Raw genomic sequence first — 23,291 nt, 5'->3', positions numbered from 1 at the left:
AAGGAGCTGCAAAGAACGAACAAAGGAAACGCTAGGCTTTTTCAAGTGCAGGGATGAGTGTTCTTCACTGCAATGAATTCAGGCTGCTTTGAAGAGTTTTCTTAGGTTCAAATCCCTTAGAAGAAAACTTACCAAGTCATTGTTTTCCCTTCCTGCCTCATTACACATAAATAATTTTTGAATTTATATTGTAATTTTTCTACCAGCTGAATCAGAGCTCTATGATTTTGAAAATAATTCCACGCAGAAGCCAATGGCACACACATTCCTGAGACTTTCATTGCAATCGATAAGTTTGCTGTTGCTGTCAGCCTGTGCACTTTCCCTGATTAACCTGCGAAAAGTGTTCTCCGTCATGAATGCTATTCAGAAATAAACAGATATTGTAAAAGGAGACAAAGGCAGGTTCCGGAACTCGAATTCTTGGTGATCTTAAATGATGATGTATGAAAGGAAGAAAGAGGGGGAACAATTTGATTTGCTCCAACTAGGTTGGCCCAGAAAGGAGAAGAGCAGAAAAATTGCTTTGCCTAAGCACACATGACGTCAAGTCAGACACGAGCAGCCCTTACGACATCCAGTATCGAAGGTTCCTTTAAAAAATACACAGTCTGGATCTGAAAGACATTTAAATGACGGTAATAAAAAAGTCTTTGCTCGTTCTGTTTTCCTATTGCTCTTTTTCTCCTACTCACTGGCAACAGCTTCTACATCCTCCTCTGAGATACTGTCTTGGTGGGCTACTGGGGTGGGACTCCTTTGCTCTGGTTGAATGATGATTGAACTTGAAGTTTGGGTAGGAGAAATAGCCATCCGATGCTAAAAATCAATGTGACTTATAAAGGGACGCTGGTTTCCTAGGGCAATGTAGACACTCCCTTTGTAACAAGGATTTAGAATTCCCTTAGATTTCTAAAAACCTTTAAATGCAATCTTCACCTGACCATGGTCTGATTTAAATGAGAGCTAGCTTGATCTGCCATCGCCCAAAGTGTTGTGAGCTCTTTGATTTATGTTCTAGCCACTTATACTTGGCCCATATTACAGCACAGTAAATATATGTTGAATGAATGATGAATTTCTCTTTGTTTTTCATGAAAGGTTTGTCTCAGAGAGTAATGAATAGATTTTTATCGATTTAAAAATCTTGCCTTGGTCATCTGTATTTGGGGTTGATAATATTTCTGTTCACAAACGTGTCCATTTTCAGTCTGTGTGAGACACAGAGGGACATACGTCCCTGCCTCCTGGACAGTAGGCTTGGTCATGTGACCTGCTTTGGTCGACCAGATGGAAACATTGTGCTGTGTCCCTTCCAGGTGGAGACTCACGGTCTCTCTTTCCCCTGCTGCTGTAACAGGCAAAGCTCCAGATAATGGCTGACTGTCACCCCGTGTCCCGGAGTGAGGGTGACGACCATGTGTACCTGACCCGCAGCCGACCGAACGGCGGACACTTGCTACGAACAAGAAATAAACCTGTGTTTTGTGAGCCATTTTGGGGGTTGTTTGTAGTTGCTTCAGTGCCTGGCTGCTTCAGTGCCTGGCTTCAGTGCCTCCAGATCAACAGAATGTTGGAAAAGCTTCTAAAGATATTACACAAACCCAGCTTCCAAAAAATTATTCGTTAGCCAGCAATATAGTGGTCCTGTTACAGCAGCTGGTTCGTTCATTGACTGTCAACTTGTCTTTTTTTGTTTGTCTGTTTTAATAGCTTGGCCAGTCTTTTAGATGCAAGAAAATAGCCATGAAGTCAGAGCCTTTGACAATAATAACCGTGAATGAGCTTAAGTAATAAAATTATTGTGTATTGAAGATACGTTTCTATCTACCTTCAGCATTTATGAAGGGAAGTCAATTTTCCCTCAAACAGGTTTCTTTTCATCTGGTTTTCTCTACAATGTTTATGCCTGAGGTTTAACGCTCGCAGTAAAGAGTGTCCAAGTATGTTATGGGAATAGCCAAATTCCCAGTGCTTTAAAATGTATTCCATGGGCCCCAGAGTCAGTTAAAAGCTGATTGATTATACAGCAAATACATCAAAACTGGTATTTATGAAAAATCCCATTTCTTCAGCTCTATTTCTCATAAGCGTGAACGTCACATCTGGGAGTTGTGGCGTGATGGTGCAAATATCTCAGACAGCTATGGGAAAAACTGACTGCAGCTTTTCCATAAGCCGCTCAATAATTTAATGAAAGATCTGTGTCCACTGATACCTCTCATGAACACATATTTTAAATGGTATGATTAGGGCAGTTTAGTATGGCTTGTGTATTCAGGCTTTCATAATCAGGTCACCGAAAACACATATTACATAGATGAATAAGGACAAGTAACGGGAATGAGTGTGCAGATGAACTTTTTTCATCCGATCAGTTCAGAACTGGCAATGTTTTTCTTTAATTTGTTTAAGGTATGGGCAAAGACTTCTGGCTTAAGAAAGGAGAGCAAGCTATCGGATACGGCCTAGCTCAAAGATGCTACATTTGTTTAATGTTTTCAATGTGCATATTTGGTCGATGATGATTCATTTGTTAACATACCTTCCAAATATTCTTTTTTTTTATACAACTTTATTGGAATATAATTGCTTCACAATGCTATGTTAGTTTCTGTTGTACAACAAAGTGAAGCAACCATATGCAGACATATATCCCCATATCCCCTCCTTCTTGCGTCTCCCTCCCACCCTTCCTATCCCACCCCTCTAGGTGGTCACAAAGCACTGAGCTGATTTCCCTGTGCTATGCGGCTGCTTCCCACTAGCCATCCATTTTACATTTGGTAGTGTATATATGTCCATGCCACTCTCTCACTTCGTCCCAGCTTACCCTTTTCCCCCACCCCGTGTCCTCAAGTCCATTCTCTATGCCTGCATCTTTATTCCTGTCCTGCATCTAGGTTCTTCATAACCTTTTTTTTTTTAGATTTCATATATATGTGTTAGCATATGGTATCTGTTTTTCTCTTTCTGACTTACTTCACTGTGTATGACAGACTCTAGGCCCATCCCCCTCACTACAAATAACTCAATTCTTTTTATGGCTGAGTAATATTCCATTGTATATATGTGCCACATCTTCTTTATCCATTCATCTGTTGATGGACACTTAGGTTGCTTCCATGTCCTGGCTATTGTAACCCTCAGAATGGGAGAAGATATTTGCAAATGAAACAATGGACAAAGGATTAATCTCCAAAATATACAAACAGCTCATGGAGCTCAATATCAAAAAAAACAAACAACTCGATTGAAAAATGGGCAGAAGACCTAAACAGACATTTCACCGAAGAAGACAAACAGATGGCCAAGAGGCACACGAAAAGATGCTCAACATCACTAATTATTAGAGAAATGCAAATCAAAACTACAATGAGGTATCACCTCACACCGGTCAGAATGGCCATTATCAAAAAATCTAGAAACAGTAAATGCTGGAGAGGGTGTGGTGAGAAGGGAACCCTCCTGCACTGTTGGTGGGAATATAAATTGATACAGTACGGAAGTTCCTTAGAAAACGAAAAATAGAACTACCATATGACTCAGCAGTCCCACTACTGGGCATATACTCTGAGAAAGCCATAATTCAAAAAGAGTCATGGACCAAAATGTTCATTGCAGCCTTCCATATATTCTTTATTGGTGTAGTTTATCTCAGATTGCAAAATCAAATTCCTACTTCCTGTAGGCTAACGTTTTATGGGGCTCTATACGAGATACTATTCCCTGGAGGAAACACGGTGTATCTAACTGGTTTGATAAACAATGTTTTTTTGCAAACAGTAACTCTTGCCTTTTTGATGATGCTAGCACTAACAACATGTGATGATGGAGAATGTACATGCTAGTTAGTTTTATTAAGTGCTACTCAAGAGAGGAGAACTCAATAAATACATGACGGATTGATACCCATAGAATGCATCGTTTTGGGTTTAGCTGAAGTCAGGAATTCTGACAGACATTTTCATGTCTGAAGGGGAAAGTAAGCATATCAACGTACCATAAAATAGACGTAAAACCTGTACAGCCATATCTGGGGTCTGACAGTGTAACATTTTACTTTTGTGACCTAGAGGTCAGCAGAGCTCTTGCTTAAATGTTTCTGAGGACAAAGGAGAGTTTAAAAATAGAGTTGAAAATGGTTTTGCTGGTAAAATTACCCCCCAAATGATTTCAGACCACTTATACCTAAAGCAAGCTGTGCAAAAGTTTTCCCCCTTTAACATGTGCGGCATGACTTCATTTCATTGCTGGAATCCACGTGAGTCTCTGAACGTGTCTTGAAGCAGTGGAGCGGAATGGGCTTCAGCATCTCCCAAGGAGTAATGCAGCCAGTGGGGTATATGTTACTCCCCAAGGTATACGACTGCCGCAATTAAGCACTGCTTTGCCTGAGTTGAAAGAAAGGTCTATGCTTCTGATTTCACTGTGCTTCCACATTCCTGAAAGAATAGCTTCCCAAGGATGTAAAAATAGTCCACTGTCCACTGGGTGGGAGCTGAAAATTCCACCTAAGGGGCAGGCATTCCATTTAGGTTTCCAACAGTGTATATCGTTGAATTAGATGTGTGCTTCCTCCAAGCCCAGGGAATAAGCAGAATATCCTGGAGATAAGCCATCATTTTACATGCGTGTCTTAACGACATTCCCCACGTGGGCTTCATCAACCACAAGCCTCCGACAGAAGCCTGTGTTGGGAGGCTCCCTCTGCCACCACACGCTGTTGGTGATGCCCAGAGAAGGGTAGAAACTGAGACCAAATAACTTGGGTGGCTTGGTTTTAACGCTTTGTATTTTCTCCCCGCTTTGAAAGCTCGCTGTATTTTGCTGCTGTTATTGCCAAGGGTTCACTGAAAATGAAACTAGGGTGTCTCAGTGGGGTTTGGCAGCAAATAGATAAAGCAAGTTCAGGCAGGACTGGGCAGTTCCAAATCTGAAGTGGATGGAGCAGTAGCTGTTTGTTTGCTGGGGTGAATGGGGCATAATTTATTCAGCTGCAGCAGAGGCTGAAAGCCAATCTGGCCTTGGCCCATTTATCTTTAGAAAACTAATTAAAGAGCAGAATCTGGTTGACTGTTGTTACGGAGGCTTTAGTTTCTCCTGTTCAGGCCAAGCGAAGACTGAGAGGTGTGTGTGTGTAGTTTATCTCAGATTGCAAAATCAAATTCCTACTTCCTGTGTGTGTGTCTGTGTTGAGGTGGAAAATGGAAAATATCAGTGTCACCTAAAGACAGTGGCTGAGGCTCTAGATAATACAGCAGTTTCTTAACCACAGCCTGACATCCTTTTGAAATGCAAAATAGTGGATTTAGCCGGATGCAGAATCCTTTGAGGTGACAGTGAAATGCCATGGCAATTTAAAATGAACAACAGACAGTTTCCCGCATCCTTACAGCTAAGACTTCCTAAATCACACCAAATGGTCCCAAAGAGGCATGGAAGAACATTTTTAAGACCAACATTTTACTCTGAAACTGGGATTAACCATCAGGCAGGAAAGTGCCAGGATGTGAGTTGCTTTGTCCATTTCGTTTCTGAACAATAAGATAAAGGGTATAGCTTGATGATATTTTACAAGTACTTAAATTTATACGTATTAATATTAACAACATATTTGTCACCAATGGCACACCAATACATTTCAGAAATTGCATTGTGTTTTTGCAAGAACCATATCCAATAATAAACATATGATCTTGGGGGCCCAGCTAAAGAAGTTTATAGGAGACAAGCGGGGAAGTCCAGCACACGTGGGGAGTGGGTGGGGACGATATTATGCTTTACATTCTTTCCAGTATGTTCTAGGACATCATTCTTTTTCGGGGAAACTACAAGGGTCATAATAACCATCAGACAAGGAGATTGGACTAGTTCAACCGCTGGAAAACCTGCACACACTGTCAACTGGAGCTAGTCAAGTTGTATCAGTTGGTCCAAACTAATAGAACCCTGACTTGTCCCACCACTGATGCTTCCTTCTCCCACTTTCCATTTAGCACAGGGAGACCTTGAGCTATCTGCCTTCCCTGTTCCTTCCTCAAGGTCTCCCCTTCCAGAGTACTCCTGTTTCAGATATACCTCTTAACTTTCTTACCTTATCCAAACTGCCCTGGGCTCAGAGAGCTGGAATGATAAATAGGGATACCACTCAGAGGACATTTTCTTTTAAACAAATGAATATTAAAGGAGGAAAATTAGACATAGTGTTGCCACTGCCTAAATTTAAGGCCAGGCAGACATGTAGCACCATGATGTCACAGGTGTGCTACATGAATAAATGAGCTCATCAGGTGAGAGGCATCTTCTCTTCTGGGTCCATGATGCTATGGAGGGTTCAGGTCTTTATGAAGTGGTAGCACCAGCACAGAGTGGTATTATGAAAACCACTGGATAACTTAACTGTCTGTTTATTACAGTTAATATGTAATTTATTACAGTTAATACGTAAGTTAAAGTCAGGTAGGATAACCTGGCTGTGCCTATCCTCATGCCCAGTACAAACCGCTTGGTGGTAAAAAATATCCAATGCTTTCTCCCTAAATGCTCTAAAAGATATCAGTAAATTCAAGTAGGAAAACAAAGAGTAAACAAGCTATACCACAAACTATTTCTTACCCCCCTAAATTCTCTATGTCCCAGCTAGTGGAAAAATTAGCTCCTTATGCATGAGAGCTGCTGTTGGTTTGTTGTCATTATTAGGGAGGTAATTATTCACTCAGCACAGAAGAAAAAAGCCAATATATTCTATCAGGGAAGAGCGAGTTTTTCAGGCAGACTATACACAGTCTGAACATTGGGACAGAATTCAAATCAGCCACCAGATGAGCTAGTCTTACACAAAGCTGAGATTGAAAACCTTGCCATTGAGAAAGAATACCAAGTGGTTGCTAACCATAAACACCAAGCAGAGAGGACATTCTTAAACCCGTTGGTCAGGTACAGTGTTCAGTGTTCTCTCTCTAGACAATCTGGAAGGAGGAAGTGGAGGTGGGATTTCTCAGAAACTCTCCGGAATGACCATACAAAGACAAATGGGGATGAGAAGAAGAAGAAGACCAAAGCTTACACTATGTTGCATTGTCCTCCACACAATCCTCTGGGAAGCAAGAGGAAAACAAATTCAAAGGAAAAAGAAAGAGAGATTATTCTATACATAATAGCACAGCACAGGTATAACGTTTAGCGTTGCAGACTGGCATTCCACCCATCCCCACCCCCGACTCCCTCAGAATGAGCAGTAGAATATTTGGGAGTCTGCACACACATGGTATGATGTTGAATACTTACTGGAGATTCACTGGTCTAACTCATTGACAACTTGATGAATTAACTTCCAAGTCTAGGGTTTTTTTTAATCTACTTTAAGAAAATATATTTCTCTAAGACACATAATTTACAGTATATTTTTGCTCTCACGAATCAGCAGGAGTAAAATAACAGACACTCCCTGCCCAAGTGTGTCCAGGAGCTGTATAGCATGTTGTGTTGTAATATTCTGAGCTGTACAACTAACCAACAGGGTGGTATGCTCAGATCTTAAAATCAAGCTACTTTGTGTTGATTTATTTTTACACACTGTACTCTCCGTGAAGTTCTAGTGGAATTTTCTTTAAAGAAATCACTGTTTCACACCACATTATTTAAGAGAATTCACAGGGTATAAATTTAAGAAAAAAGGAAGAGAACCAATCTCTTCCCGATTTCAAGTAACCACCTCTGGTCTATTTAATTGCAAATCAGTAACAGTGGGCTGGGACAGGAGGACTGCTAGGGTGAGTGTTGGTGACAGGAAGAGACAGATGACAATGGACCAGTTTGTGAATCAAGTTAGTTAATGGCGTTTGTTCATTTCTTGAACAAACCATGGCTGCTGGCAGGAAGGACTTCAGTATTCTCTGAGGAGTCAGCTTTCCGTCAGAAGCGGAATTTATACAAGTATATTCATTCATTATTGGATAATAAAAATAACTTTAGGGTAGTATGTCTGAAAGCTACACCTAAACTGTTTTTTATGCCCATATAACTTTGAAGGAACACATGGAATGTTTCCTAGTGATATAAAAGAATTGACAACTTCCTTATAAATGTAGTAAGAGGTTAAATGATGGAACTGATAGATTTTTAAGAGAGAGTTTTGTTTTGCTTTCAATTACTTTATACAAGTTTTAGCAGTGGCTTACCTAGTTTGGGATTAGGAGATTTATTTCTAAAACAAACCCCATAACTACCACTTCACATAAAAATTTGCTTTATAATAGCTGCTATAAGAGCATTTACCAACAGATCCCAAAGTTAATGCCACAGGTACTAATTTTAAATGGTAGTAAGAAGCAACTCTCCGAGAGCTTTATAGCTAAGATTTTTTTTGGCAAAAGGGGTGGGGTGATTGGGATGGTCTTTGGGATGCTATCTTTTGAAGCATTTTCTCTGCTGAAACACTGAGAGAAATTAAAGGGAGTCTTTTCCAATTATCCTTCTTTTCTGGGACACACGCTTCTTATAAATATTCAGGAAACATCTTTTCAGGGGAAAATTAAAACAGGAGTAGGTAACCTGAGACTTGTTCATAAACTTTCCAAATAAGCAGTGATATATGGCAGACCCATCAGGACCTATCACCTCTGCGTGTATCTTGAAGATGGTTTTATCTGACTGTTGCACAGCACTGTCTGGCCAAGGTAACTGCTCCAACCTTTCCACTACTCAGAACTATATTGAACCTGCAAAGGGACGAAAGATTTAGGGGAACAAACGGCCGCAAAATGGAGATTCTGATGTTAGCTTCGGGATTAGCTTGTGTGTCTCGAGAATAACCCTGTATAGCTCCTTTTTACGTGGAAACAGTCCCTTGGTCTCAGGGGCTGGGAAAGTGTCTCCAGGTAGGTTTATGACTGGCTGTGAATTACAAATCGCTAATTCTTACAATCTGGGAAGGAATCAGAATTTAACTGAATAAAAAATTAACAAAACTGCCATTCTCCCTGATAGAGCCTGGAGCCACGCCTACGAGGAAGTAGGTACCATATGCTGTCAGAGAATATTTTAGAATAAAATTGGCTTATTGATTTAAATTCTTCTGCACTCACTCTGGTCCTTATGTACCTTGAGTTTGGTCCTCTTCTCATGATCATATGATTAACCATTACTAATTCTTTTAAAAAATGATTAAATGTATCTTGGGGGTGCGTAAAATAGAAGATCCTAAATCACTTTCCTATTTGCCAAGATTCCTCAAGACCCTTGTATTTGGGGCACTTTGAGGATGACCAATGAAGTTCCTTTATAAAAGGTTCAAATCCCAATTTTCATATCTACTAGATTTTAAACATCCTGTGAAATTCTCAAGGTGTTGATGTTTAATTCAAGCTGTACTGAATTGTATAAATACCGTTGCCTTGAGAAAAGTATTTTTCTTGTCCTACTTCCCGTTGGAGTGTGTGTGTGTGTGTGTGTGTGTGTGTGTGTTTCTCCTGGTAGGAAAGAATACTGTGCTTCTGTTTCAAAGGCAAAAAAATTAATTAGTAGTCATAGATGTCATTATAGTGCTCAAAATCAATGCAGTTTTAACTAAGTGGATAATATACTCCATTTGATTTCCAATTTTATTTTCCTGAGGTAAGAACATTTAACCTGAGATCTAGCCTCTTAACCGATACAGTACTGCTATCTGCAGTACAATGGTTGTACAGCAGGTCTCTAAAACTTATTCATCTTGCATTGTGCCCAGTTCTGATATGAGAGTTCATAAAAATTCTGAAAAGCCTGAATTGTTTCATTAACTAAGTTAGAGCCAACTGAAATAGGAAAAGCAAAACACAAAAAACAAAGGGGCGAGAGAGACGGAGGTCAAACCCCTACTCACAAATTGTGCTCTGGTTAAAAGGACCTTGACATGCAAAGGAATTTGTAAAATAAAAACCCAAACAATGGAATCTAATGAAACCACCATTTCTTTACAACTGGCTGGTTGTTTGGTGGAATCTAATTGTTTGTTTAAAAGAAAAAAGGTGACTAATTTTAAACTTTTCCTGAAATTGTGAATAGAGAATAGATATAACTAAGGTAAAGTACGAGGTTGAAGCAATTACCCAAATGATCCCTTTTTCAAAACCTACACCGAAGAGGGGGTTTTATTTGCTAATGAACAGTAATAAGTTTATAACAATTTAGCGGTTAATGACTCCACTTACCCCTTCACTTTGACACCTCGTGGATAGGTCTTTGTGTTGTAAGCACATTTGATTTTTATAGAGAGAAATGCTGAGATGTACTTAGTATGAGGCCAAATGCTACCAATTTAATCTTATAAGTTCTATACTATAGAAGGATATTAGCTAAAATGATACAGTAATTTATAACAGTGACTAATAAAAGTATTTTCATAACCAGAAACCCTTGAGATCTGAGTTTATATGACATAATCAGATGTGGTTCAAGTGTTTTATGACCTTAAGGCTTTGATTTGTTAATTTTGCATCAAGATAATTGGCGAAGCAACATTAACGGCACTAACAATTACAGGTATATAAATTGTTTATAGTGCTATAAATTGTATTGAAAACGATTGGGCAGTATTTCTTTGAAATTATGAGCTTTTCATTTTTTATAGCAAAATTTGATGTTTGAAACACATTAACAATTGCATTTACTATATTTATGGTTGTAATCTCCAAGTAAATTGCTTCAATGATAGATGTTTGGTCCCCTGACACACGTTTAAATGGATCAAAGAGTGACTATTTCTAAGCATTCCAACTTTTAAAAGACACATAAAAAAGAAAAAAAATGGTAGTAGTATTGATTTGGGGTCTCTTGGCAAGATTTTTCAAACAGAAACCTTACATATAAGGAACATTCATGATAAAGTTACACTGTATCATAATTGAATAAATAACTGAAGCAGTTGAATAAAAAATGTGCTATTGTAGTTATACCTCTGCAAGATATAGGAACCTAATCTCCAAATTAATATTTCAGAAGAAATATGGAGTTGAAAATTTGGCCATTGTATGAGTGGATTAATAGTGATAAGACTTCTTAAATAATCTAATTCTTGACCTAAAAGGAAGATCTCATTACTTTTCAATATTCTAATTAAGACCAGGAGCAGACGTAAGAATCAGATGACTTTTACCACCAGCTTTTTCAGAATCCCATCACCTCTTCTAAAGAATAACCCTGGTAACAGAAAGTAACCGCAACGGGAGGACTCACCAGCCGGTCCAAGCTTGTGCCTGCAGCAGTGGTTGGTCTTTCCTCAGGATTGTAAGGCCTGAACCGTGTATTAAAATTTTCGGGAGCTGAGCGAGCAGATCTGAGGGCTGGAGCCGGTTTGGGTTGGCCACATCCCTGAAAGACCTGGAAGAACCATTGAAAGGTTACGAAAGTTATACAGTGAGTTTCTTCCTAAGATTATGACGCCAAAGCATTCAGTGCACTGGCTTCCACATTTTTCATGGAACTGTTACCTCCAAAAAAACTCTGATCTTGAAACTTAAACAAATACAAGCACCAATGAAACAGAATTACTCCGTCAGATACAGAGTGACTGACTTATGGCCTGACTCTTATTTTCTACGTATACAGTCAATCCTCATTATTTACAGATTCCGTTTTTGTGAATTTGCCTACAGTGGACCCTCTCCGTATCCATGGGTTTCGCATCTGCAAATTTAAACAAACTCGGATCAAATGTGATTTTGAGATCTGCGGGGGCTCCTGGAACTAATCACCTGCTGATACCGAGGGAAGATTGTATTCACTAAAATTAATTTGTAATCCCCAAATCAATACTCAAAACATTTCTGCAGACATGGGGAGAGCGGCAAAGTGCATGTTCACAGCTGCAACAAGGAGAAGCTGTGCCTTCTTGCTTCGGCTCTCAAGCTGTAAACGCACGTCTCTTTGGTGGTCTATTTAGTGCCACATTTTTTCCATACTTTTGTGTTTTACTTGGTGATTTCCCAGTATAAAACAGCCCGCGGCCGTAGGGCTAAAGTGCTGTCTAGTGTTCCTAAGGCTGTGATGTGCCTTTCGGAGAAAACTGTGTGTTAGATAAACTTAATTCAGGCATGAGTTACAGTGCACCTGGCTGTGAGTTCAATGTTAACGTATCAACAATATGTATCAAGTAAGGTATCTTTCAGGAGAGACACGCCTAAAACAAGGTTATGGATTGACTGGTTGATGAAAATGTGACTAAAAGCTTGCAGGAACCCAACCCTGTATTTCTAGTAGGAGCAACGTTCAGTATTTGCTAATTCAGGGTTTGTGGTGACTCACAGAACACAACTATGCAAATAATGAGAATGGACTGTATTAAAAGTAGGAATTGTAATAGTTACCTCATAGGATGATTTCAGGATTAAAGAAATTATGTCCCAGACATTTTCATGTACTTGAATTTGGCATTCAAGAAACATTCGTTTGGGATTCTTGTTACTGTGACAAATGTATTTCATGTATAGCATATAAGGCCAATAACTTGAGTGTCTCCTCTTTGAGTAATGAAAACCTCTAATAGAAGAATTCTTTGAAAACACTCGCTAGAGCAATGATGTGGAAATAGGACAAGCAAATGTGGATAATTTCTCTATAATGACAGTTTCCTCTAATTTTGTTGTTGACAGCTGTTCATGACACAATTAGGGCTGCCAGGGGAAATCAAACATTCTATTGTAATGATCTCAGGGACCAAGCTGCTAGTTCTTTTCCACAGTGGTTTTACTCAGGGTGGTGTGGGGATACCTCCTTTGCCCATTTTAGAAGCTTCGCACTCTCTGCTGGTTATCAAGAGATAATCCCTTTGACAGAAATACAGGAAATCCAGTAATATTTCAGGAAGTTTTTTTTTTTTTTTTGCGGTACGCGGGCCTCTCACTGCTGTGGCCTCTCCCGTTGCGGAGCACAGGCTCCGGACGCGCAGGCTCAGCGGCCATGGCTCACGGGCCCAGCCGCTCCGCGGCATGTGGGATCTTCCCGGACCGGGGCACGAACCCGTGTCCCCTGCATCGGCAGGCGGACGCTCAACCACTGCGCCACCAGGGAAGCCCCATTTTCCGGAAGTTTTGATGACGTTCAACTTTGCGTTTCTTCCGTTTCTACACAGGAGATGATTCTACCCTGGATACGTCTTTCAGTAAACTTTTCGGGACCCTGTCATCCAGTTCTTGAAGTACACGTGTGTGTTTGGAATGCATTCCTTCTGGTTTTGTTATTTGACTCTGTGTTGTTTAAGTCCAAAACAAGCGTTTTTCATCAGGCATATTATGGGATTCCACTGAAGTACGCAAGGGCTCCTGAGTGCCATTCCCAATGCCAAATTCCATCCTGAGACACAATTCATTTAGTTTTACCACTACAGCTGATTTCTCCTTTGCTGTATTCAAAAGTTCTCCTTCCACTCAGCACTTTGCAAAGAGGGAGCACTTTGTCTTGGCATTCCTCGAGGTTGGCCTTAACACACTATTGATTATTCTTCTCTCACACAATTTCTGAAGCCGATGGTGTAAACCAGTGTGATAAAGCTAGTGCGCCCCTTTCTGCCCACCGCCTAAATCACCTCCCAGCGGCAAGGTCGTTGCTGATGGAGGGCATTAGCATTTCCAAAGCTCCAGGGTTCGGTTGAGTGTGCTATTCTGGATTGCTTCGAAAATGACAGCTGACTTTTAAAAAGTATAAAGCCTAGGGCAAAACAATATTAATGGCTTTGCTGAGATTTCTTGAAGCTGGGCACATGGAAAGAGTTGACAGACCTTCTTAATTTGCCTTTTGGGAAGAACCTGGCTCACTGGCTTAAGTTAAATCAAAGGAACAAGAAATTCCCTGAAAGAATATTAGTGCCCCAGGGGAGATATTTCATTGTAACAAAAAACCTTACCAGTTGTATGATTTTTTTTTTGTTTTTTGGGGAGAGTGTTAATTATAACGATAGAACATAGGTAAGTCAATATAGCTTTCTGCTGGTAGCTTTCTGTTATCTATATCAGGCTTGGATTTTGAAGATGATTTCAGTGCAGAAATTGCTGGGTCTATGATCTATGATCCAAATTGAAGACAGAGACTTCTAATTACTATGGAAACAACACCTAACCCCATAATCAGATGGAAACCTTCATAGAAATCTGTCACAATATGTGAAGATATGAATCACGAAGGGCCTTCAGCACAGACTGTAGTATACCCTTAGAGAAAGGGAATTGTCTTAAGAGATAACCTTTAGTGTGGAAATGCAAAGCTTAGGGATCAAGAGCTGTTTTTCAGAAACTTACAAAACCTAAAAAAAAAAAAAACAACACAAAGATCCCAGAGCATCAGCTACCCTGTCTTTGTTCGGGAATGATTTAAAACACCTGTTATGATTCTCATGTAGAGAATGTATCTTAAACAGCATATATCCGTCAAATAACTTAGATGACATGCAAAGTGAAAATTAACAATTTCATTTTCAATACGTGCAATCTGTTAGCTAGACAAAATATTTTTCAAACATGGGGTTTCATGGGGTCGTTGACAGAAGGAATTCCCATGCAGAACATTTGGACTGTCTCAGACAATGTTTTTGAGCCTGCTATAGCAGCAGTATAGTTAGGCAAAGTTCTGGGCCTCCTGAGGTCCAGGGCTCTATTCCTATAAAGGACCAGTTAGGCTTCTTCCTGGTGGTCTGGGTGCCCCAATATTCTGTATTTTGAATAAGGGTAGAAACAGATGAGGAATAATGTGAGGGGGAAAGTTCTTAGTTTCAATGAGTCTGTAGATCAAGGTTCTCCCCCAGGGAGTGGTCAGGACTGCAGATACAGATTTAGATCATTAGCCTAAAGATGGTATTTAAAACCCCGAAACTGGCTGCACTCACTGAGGGCAGGTATGCAGACAGGTGACAGGAGGAGCTGAGAACAGCCCAGTGCCACATCAGCATTCAGAGGACCTCCCTGAACCTTAGTTTCCTCCTCTGTCAAATGGGAATAATAATATTATTTACCACGCAGATAGGCTGTGATGATAAAATGCAATAATACCTAAGGCAGGAAAATAGAAGTCAGTGTTTGGAAAAGTAAGTGCTTGATAATAATTAGCTAATTATATCATTCTGCGATCGGTTCTTTCTAGTTCTGTTTTCTGAGTAAGGAGATTTGAGGGGGAAAAAATGTCTGGGCTGATGTTTCTTAAATGTCTTCCACAAAATATTATTTCCCGGGCTGTTAACAGCTGTTACATAAGCAATGGATTCCACGTGTCCAAGTTAAATGGGGTACCTTAGCAGGGCTTCATCAGGGTAACATGTGTTTTGACTCGTCAAAAGGAAGAAGCTCATTTGTAGTGTTTTCCAAAAACTATCTGGCCAAGGGTTCTCCAGGAATTCTTACAAGGTGTTCCAGGGAACATACCAGGACACACTGGGTAGTCTGCTCTAATTAGCTAAGAGGAGAAGTGATTCAGATGTAACTGTACTTACCTAGAGGTATTTGTGAAGCCACTCCCCGCTCCACTACCTTTAACTCAAGAGAAGAAATATTATACAGGTCTTCTCTTTACAACAGAACTTTCCGGAGGATATGGCTTCAGGCTAAGTCACCTTGTCGTGGAACAAATCATTAGCTCTGCTCCTTGAAAAAATAGAATCAGTACTACCTCCTGCCTGGCTCCCTCCAAGGAACATTGAAAAGGATAATTAGATAATTTGGAAAAGTATTTGGAAGTCCCAGTGTAGACAGATGCTACAGAGGTACAAAGAAATTATCCTTCCCACCTAGCAGACTCGCAAAACCTGTAGATTTCGGGAATATACAGCTTGGGAATCCTCTCTCTTAAGAGGATTACTAAGATAACGTCTCTGCAGTATGTTGGCATTCTGAGATGAAAGAAGCTGACCTTAAAGATAGAAAGTGCTGAAAGAAGAGACATTTTATTGTTTGGAGAAACAAGAAAGAGAGGGGGTGTGGTGAGAACAGGTTGGAGTGCTCTCTCAGGTTTCCAAGTACAAGCATTATTCCTTTAAGAACATCGCAGCATCTTAACAGATTTCCTTAAAATAAATAACACAGTGTGCACTTTTTCAGAGGCATCCAAGCTTTTACCTCCCTGTCCCCTTTACGTTCTGCAGGTTGATTATACATTCACCGAAGTCATTACTGGCAATCTGAGAAGCAACGGCTGCACAGCGGTCCTGTCTCAGCCCGTGTGTGTGTTTTTTTAAAAATTTATCTTCTCAGTTTCTACTCAGTGGGTTTTTATTCTGGTGCGAAAGATGTTGCTATTCCCATACATCATTTTGAAATTTGCAAACAAAACTCTAATCTTGTATAGTAGTAGGGGTCACAGTTTATGCTACCTAGATTTAATTGGACTTGATGTTTTGAGAGTGATGTTTTATTTACTTATTACATTCTAATTTACATTAGAGTGTTAATGAGTGAACTGTTTGTTAGATGACCACTTGGGGAATTCAAATCTATCCCATTTGTTCCCAAGGAAACAGAAGCTATCACATCTGATGGGCTCTACATATATTTTGTCCAAGTGTGGCCACTTCTTTCACGAGAGTCAAGTATAATAGGAGGGTGACCAATAAGGGTCTAAAAGCTTGGAGTCCTGCTTTCCGTCCTTCTCCTTACACCTGTGTGGCGCAGGGGTACTATGTTGTCCCCAAATCTCAAGGCTGTTGTGAAGATAAAATAATATGATACGTAGAAAAGACACTGAAGCAATGAGGTAAAAAGATGTACTATTACTTTACTGACGTAATTTATAATCAAATAGGACAATAACAGGTAACAAATCAAATCTAGGGACTATGCAGAGTGATGCGTGAATAATTTAAGATCTATGAAGAATAAGACCTTATACATTTTGTTCACCATTGTATCCCAGAATCTGTAAGAGTTCCTAGCACACAGTATGTGTTTAAAAAATCAGAAATGAAAGATTATAAGTAAAATTGTTAGTTATAATTTCTGCCTTTTGCAAACATTTATTGAAATCAATTAGGAGGTAGATTTCTGTAATGAGAAAGAAAAGACAGGAAAGGAAAGAGAAATAATACTTATTGAGTGTCTATGATGGACCAGACTCAGGGCTATGTGTTTCATACACGTATCTCAGCAGTCAGTTATCTCAAAATCAAAGTTGAACCCTTCTTCCTTAGGCTTCAGAAAATACGATGAATTATCCATCCATATTAAAAAAAAAAAGATATCTCCTATACTCCACTTACTGTGCCAACTTAAGGCAAAACCAAATCACCAACTTGGTTTAACTGATACCTAGAACCAAAAAATCCGGTTTCTTTCTTTTTTTTGCTGTACGCAGGCCTCTCACTTCTGTGGCCTCTCCCGTTGTGGAGCTTCCCGGACCGGGACACGAACCCGTGTCCCCTGCATCGGCAGGCGGACTCACAACCACTGCGCCACCAGGGAAGCCCCCGGTTTCTTTCTTTTTTTTTTTTAATTGAAGTATAGTTGCTTTATTATGTGCCGATCTCTGCTGCACAGCAAAGTGACTCAGTTTTACACATATATACATTCTTTTTCAAAATATTCTTTTCCATAATGGCTTATCCCAGGAGATACAGTTCCCTGTGTTACACAGCAGGACCTTGTTGTTTAAAAAAGCTGGTTTCTTGCTCATCTGATAATAGCTACTTGCTGTGCTTGATGGGACAATTAGAGAGCAGAAGACTTCGTGTATAAAATAGGCTTGGCTCTAACTGTTGGTAGGCGAGCTGAGAGCAGGTCTTCTGGAGAGAAGCGGCTGCTTCCCGATCTCCCCATCCTGTAAAAAGCAGCAGAGCCTGCACACAGTTGTATCACAGCCCAGTTACTCATCATCTAGGTTCAGCTCAGAGCTGGGGGCCTGTTCGCAAAGCGGAAGTGAAACGTGAAGACTGAAATGGGTGTCAAGGGTGCGTCCACATATCCTCATTCAACAGCTGCAAGTAAGTTAAAATATCAAAAAACCCATTTCATTAGAAGCGGTAGCAAGGAGAGCTCCATCATCACCATGACGCAAGATTAAACTAGACACCCCAGGGCCTCACTTTTGCACATTTTTTTCTGGTTCCTAACAACAATCTGCTAATATCCTAAGGAGTGTTTTCCTGAATACAAACTTAAAACATTTTAATAATGACTTCTTTCTTTAGATATAAAGTCATTATACTCATCATACATTTTAAGAATCAGCATTTTTTATTTTATTTTTTTACTTTTATTAGTGTGCCAATTTTCCTGATGGATTGCCTTTCAAGAAAACAGGCTTTCATCCTCTGACTCCGAATAATCTCTCTTCTCTCTCTTCTTTCCTCTTCCCTTCCCTCTCCCCCTACTTCCTCTCTCCAGCTCTGCCTCTCTTTTTCTTTGCTCTCTGATTCATGCTTTTGTTTCCTTAAAGATTGATTACAGTGGTCCTTTGGCCAAGCTCTCTAGCAAACTCAGAGTCCCTGGATGGGTCCAGGATTCTGTGTAAAGAATTCTGGGTTGGACTGAATCAAGTCGAGTTAGCACTTTCGGTTTTGGCTACTTTGCGTTCACCGGCTTCAGTTTTCAAAAGCCAGTGATTGTGTCGGTTTCAAGGATTTAAACATCTACTCCTGCTGCCTATGCAGCTTGCTTTCAGAAAAATCTGTCAGATGGGTTGCATACTTCCTAAAATCATTTCTTCAATAAAAGCAAATTCCTTCCATTTGCTGGAGAAGATGATTTTTTTTTCCCGGAAGGTTCTGCATTCCTTCAACAGCAGAACACCTTGCTATTGCCTCCAAAATGGTGAGCAGGGAGGAGTGACAAGGAGCTGAACAAAACATATTTTGAGTGTGGGGAGAAAAAAACCCTAACTCTGTTGGCCTCACTAAATTGTTATTTCATACGCTCTTTGTTTACAAGGTTGAAAGCAATTCTTTAAGATCACTTTGCAGAATTTACATACATGTGTAAATTTCAACAGCCTGGCTCTGTATCATTTATTCAAACTACTATTCAACGAATCTTTGTAGAGTGTCACTAAGGCCAGACTTAGGTGCTGGGGATGTGTCAGCTGGACATGTCCCTGATCTCATGAGGGTTCTGACAAGAAATCAGGCAATTAGAATAGAATGTAGTAAATGCTATGGGAGCACCCACAGGAGGCAGCTAACCCAGACCGGACAGTCAGAGAAAGCATCTCAGGAGAGCAGCCATGTGCTGGAACCGGCTCACAAGACCACGTGTTAAATTTTCAGGAATTTTGCAAGCCAGTCATTAAACAGAGTGATTATTAAAAGTTAGACTGTATACACTTAAAATCATATAAATTATACTAAAATCAAAGGTAATATATACTGAAAATTCATTACTTCCTAATTATTTTACCATTATTTATGCTCCTGTGGTTATGTATGCCAAGTATGCCAAGTGTACCCGTAAGGGGGAAAATGTTACATTGTGGTCTGCTACTATGTTCAGTTGACATCATGTTGGTAGCTTGAAACTTACACCCCAGAAATTGGCAAACACTATAAGCTAGCATGTTTTTTGCACAGAGAGCTGGTTGTACAAACACTTCCCAGTATAACACTGAATCTTGCCAGGAGAGTGAAGAAATAGTTGGATTATGCCTGGTGAATGCTGTGTATTTGGGGTGGGGGAATGGGGAGGAGAGAAAGAATGTTTCAGGATGGGGAACAACAGCACATGCAAAAACTTAGAGATGAGAAAGGATGCTTCTTCCAAGCAACAGAGCCCAGGCCATTTGTACGTCTGGTGCACACAGAGGTTCTCTCACCTCCTAGACTAAAACTTTTACTAGGACTCATGCTCTGTTGTTGGTTTTATTCACCACCATGTCCACAGCGTCTAGCACTGGGCTCGGCAGACAATCGGTGCTCAACAGTTACCTGAATAATTTAAGGTGGAGAGAGTGGTGAGTGGTGGATCCAGAGGGGCAGGCCGAGGACTTCATCGTGCAGGAACGTGTCTGGGTTTTATTCAAATGGTAACGGGGAACCATGGAAAGATATTAAGCAGGGGAGTAATGTGAACATATTTGCATTTTCAGCAATCTCTCTGGCTACAGCGTGGGGAGTGGATTGGAGTAGGGGAAAGCCAGAGGCAGGGAATTAATTAGGAGGCTATAATCCATGTGCTGAGATGATAAAATTAGGGGAGCCACTGTGGATGGATTCAAAAGAAATTTAGAATGACCGCTTAATGGGTTTCATTATGGATTGACTGTGAGGGCCAAGGGGATGGGGGGAGTTGAGGGGTCAGCTGGGTGTCTAGCTAGGACACAAGAGCTGGAGGGGGGGGGGGACGTTCTCTGGGATGGAGAAAGCTGGGGAAGGAAGGGTTAATGGGAGGACAGTGAGCCTGGTTTTGGACAGGTGTGTCTGAGGTGGCGGGTGCCAGTGTGTAGCACGCAGTTGGATAAACAGGTGTAATCAGGAGAGTAATCTGGGCTGGAGAGAGATTTGGGATGAAAACTCCTACCTTTGCTGTAGCCAACCCAGAAAATTGTGTCTGAGATGTTTCAAATTTTCTACACAAGAACTCTTTTTGTGACCTATCCCCATGAACCCCGTGTTTTAAAAACATTCTGTTTAGTTAACAGATTACATGTATTAATAAAGAAATGATTGATTTTCAAAGGGCACCTCAGCTATTTGGCGGATGTTTAAGATATATTCTGGGACGATAAGAGGCAAAATAAAAGAGGGGAGTAAAATGTGTTAGAAAAAGAAGACCCACAGAAAGCCATATGTAATTCCAAAGTTTCTGGCAGCACGAGTTGCTATAAACTCACAGAGGTAACTCCTTCACACGTTTAACTACAGGCTGGCTGGGGTAATGACTCCATCAGGATCAAACCATACCGCATAGTCCCGAGTAGAAGGAAAGTGCTAAGAGTCGGGGATAACTGTGTATTTGTGAAACTGGTCAGAGGCCACTGAAGTTCCTCTAATGCAGTAGTCTGCTGCCCATGGGAAGCATGGCTCTAGGGAAGCAGTTTCTCCTCTGTCAAGGCAGGAGGAGGTTGGAAGAAGACTTTCTTTCAGGAAAGCAGGAGGGTATCTTGCTCTGTTTCTAAGAACACACTGAGTGTTAAAAAGTGAAGTGAGTTTCCATCACCTATTCTTGAGTAGACTTCATTAAATGTAATCTTCTCATTTTTGCCCTGAAGTTAAAGTGAAAAAAAATCTTAAGATAAATTTCCAAAGGTTAGAGATAATCAGGAGTTTCCCTTTATAATCAAAAGGAGAAAAAACATTTTTTAAAAAAAAAAACCTTTTACGTGGAAAGAAAGTTAAAACTATCTCGCTTTGGATGCACTTCCTATAAATGCGTCACAAGCATTCTTTTTCAAACCTTCATTTTGCTTTATAAGAAAAGGTGTCTTTTCCCCCACCTTGTATCTAGCATCTGAAAAACCTGGCTTTGTGGTCCAGTGATGTTAACACACAGGAAAGAAACAGATTCTGGTTTTCTGTAGAGAAATGAAGAAATCAAAGATGTTTCAAGGTCACTGCTTCTTGGTGGAATATTATAAGTGAGAACTGGCGGGCAGAATACTAGCTTTGAAATTTGAATAAACAGAAAAAGTATTCTGAATCTAGAAGTCATTGAGAACTTGCTCTTTTCAAAACGAAAGAGGAAATAGAAATAGAACTCAAGGCTTTATAAAGTGAAGGGCCGTGTGCTTTTTTCTCAGAGATCAGGCAGAAGGGACGGAACCACTTGTCAAGGGAATAGGCCAATTATCCCCTTCATGTAAGAATAATGTGAGGTTAGGCTGAGGCCGCTGACATTCCTCTAAAACCCTTTGCTCTGCTGGCATTAGTGCCACCGATAGGCATGGACAAGAGTTGGGCTGCTGTCATCACCTCCATCCACTCCACTCTGCCCTCAAGCCCACTTTCCCCCAAAGGCCTTGTTGATGAGATGTTTATTCAGTGCCACGTGCCATGTCGTAGGCCATGCAGAAATATATGTCCCTTTCCAGGTGAGTCTCTGCCATTGAAAATAATGCCATGCATGAGTGGATTCAAATGCAGGTGTGTGACTCTCAAATCTGCTCTTCTGATCTTAGATGCTAGTGACAAGCTGACAGACCATCATGGATGAGGCAATAGCTCTTTAGAATTAGCTCTTTAGAAATAGCTCTTTAGAATTAGCTCTTTAGAAAGAGTCAAAGCTCTTTAGAATTTACGTAGCATAGGCATTTTCCATAATAACAATGAAAATACTTAACTCGATGAGTAGTTTTGATTTGACAAATTCCACGCTAAGCATTTTACATGGATTATATCATTTTACCCTCAAACAACTTTATGAGTAGATAATACTACTTCCTTATTTTGAATGTGAGTTAATTGAGCTTGGACAGAGAAATAATTTGCCCCAACTCACACAACTAGTAAAAACCAGATCCCAGGGCTGTCTGACGTCAAAATCTGATCTTGCAACGTTTATGCTATTTTAAAGAATACAGGACTAATTTAAAGTATATTTTAAGGTATTTTCTATTCCTTATTGTTGAAGTCTTTCTGGCGTTATACTTTCATGTTCTGAATTCAACTCGACAAAATGTACCGTTGCTTCCATGTGTAAAATGGCACGTTAGAATGGTTTTCTGTAGAATGTAAGAGTGAGTAAAATAACTTATAATTCTGGGAAGGAGAAGATAAGTATACAAATAATCATAACACAAGGAATAATGTGCCCACTGCCTTAAGAAGGGCACACGTAACACAGGGGCTCAAAGAAAGGAATGGTAAATGCTATTGGAATAAAAATGTACTTATTTGAACTAATTCTAATCAATGTTCTTATATCTGAAGGAAGATATTTTTTCCATGTGAACTCCCAGGATATTATTTATACCTGAGTGCTTTGAAAGGAAAAAGTTCCAGAGATAAGAAAAATATCTGAATGCTAGAAAAAGAAACCTAATCATTACCGAAGAGATAATGTTCATAAAGCTGTAAACTGATAGAGCTGGAAAGGGGACATTTGCATTAACCCCTCTCTTTACAGATGAGGAAACTAAGACCCATTAGCTAAAGGCAGAAAGTATTACATTCTCCTCTCTGTTCTCTTAGCTTTTTTCATCTTCATCTGAGCTGTAGATTCGGAAAGAATTGTCTGGAGAAAATTAAGTAACTGAAGGCCATGCTGCTCTTCTGTAATGGGTTCTACCCTCGTCTGTAATAAGTATTAGTTGAATGGATGGTTTCAATTGGAATTTAATAAGTCTCCCTTCTTAATTTAGATTATATCTGACAAACCAATCTTTTCCTGGATTAGGTTTGAAATTATTCC

General features: G+C 40.0%; 1 protein-coding gene across 2 annotated transcripts in view; it reads right to left on the bottom strand.

Annotated features, from left to right (window-relative positions):
* The window catches only part of GPC6 (glypican 6), a gene marked incomplete at its 3' end in the record, with an annotated part of 1,078,508 nt that overhangs the window by 81,274 nt on the left and 973,943 nt on the right, over nucleotides 1-23,291 (bottom strand). The window contains exons 6-7 of one of the 2 annotated variants that reach the window (XM_082859519.1): nucleotides 11,218-11,361; nucleotides 7,070-7,099 (exon numbers count right to left, since the gene is read on the bottom strand). In XM_082859519.1, the coding sequence (XP_082715645.1) occupies nucleotides 7,070-7,099; nucleotides 11,218-11,361 (174 nt within the window). The remainder of the gene's footprint in view (nucleotides 1-7,069; nucleotides 7,100-11,217; nucleotides 11,362-23,291) is intronic. The other variant, XM_082859520.1, reaches the window with a different exon arrangement.

This window comes from Leucopleurus acutus (assembly GCF_964270905.1).
Source record: "Leucopleurus acutus genome assembly, chromosome: 18".
In the NCBI taxonomy this organism is placed as follows: Eukaryota; Metazoa; Chordata; class Mammalia; order Artiodactyla; family Delphinidae; genus Leucopleurus; species Leucopleurus acutus.
The sequence above is the reverse complement of the archived record's forward strand: the minus strand, read 5'-3'. Positions and strand labels throughout refer to the sequence as shown.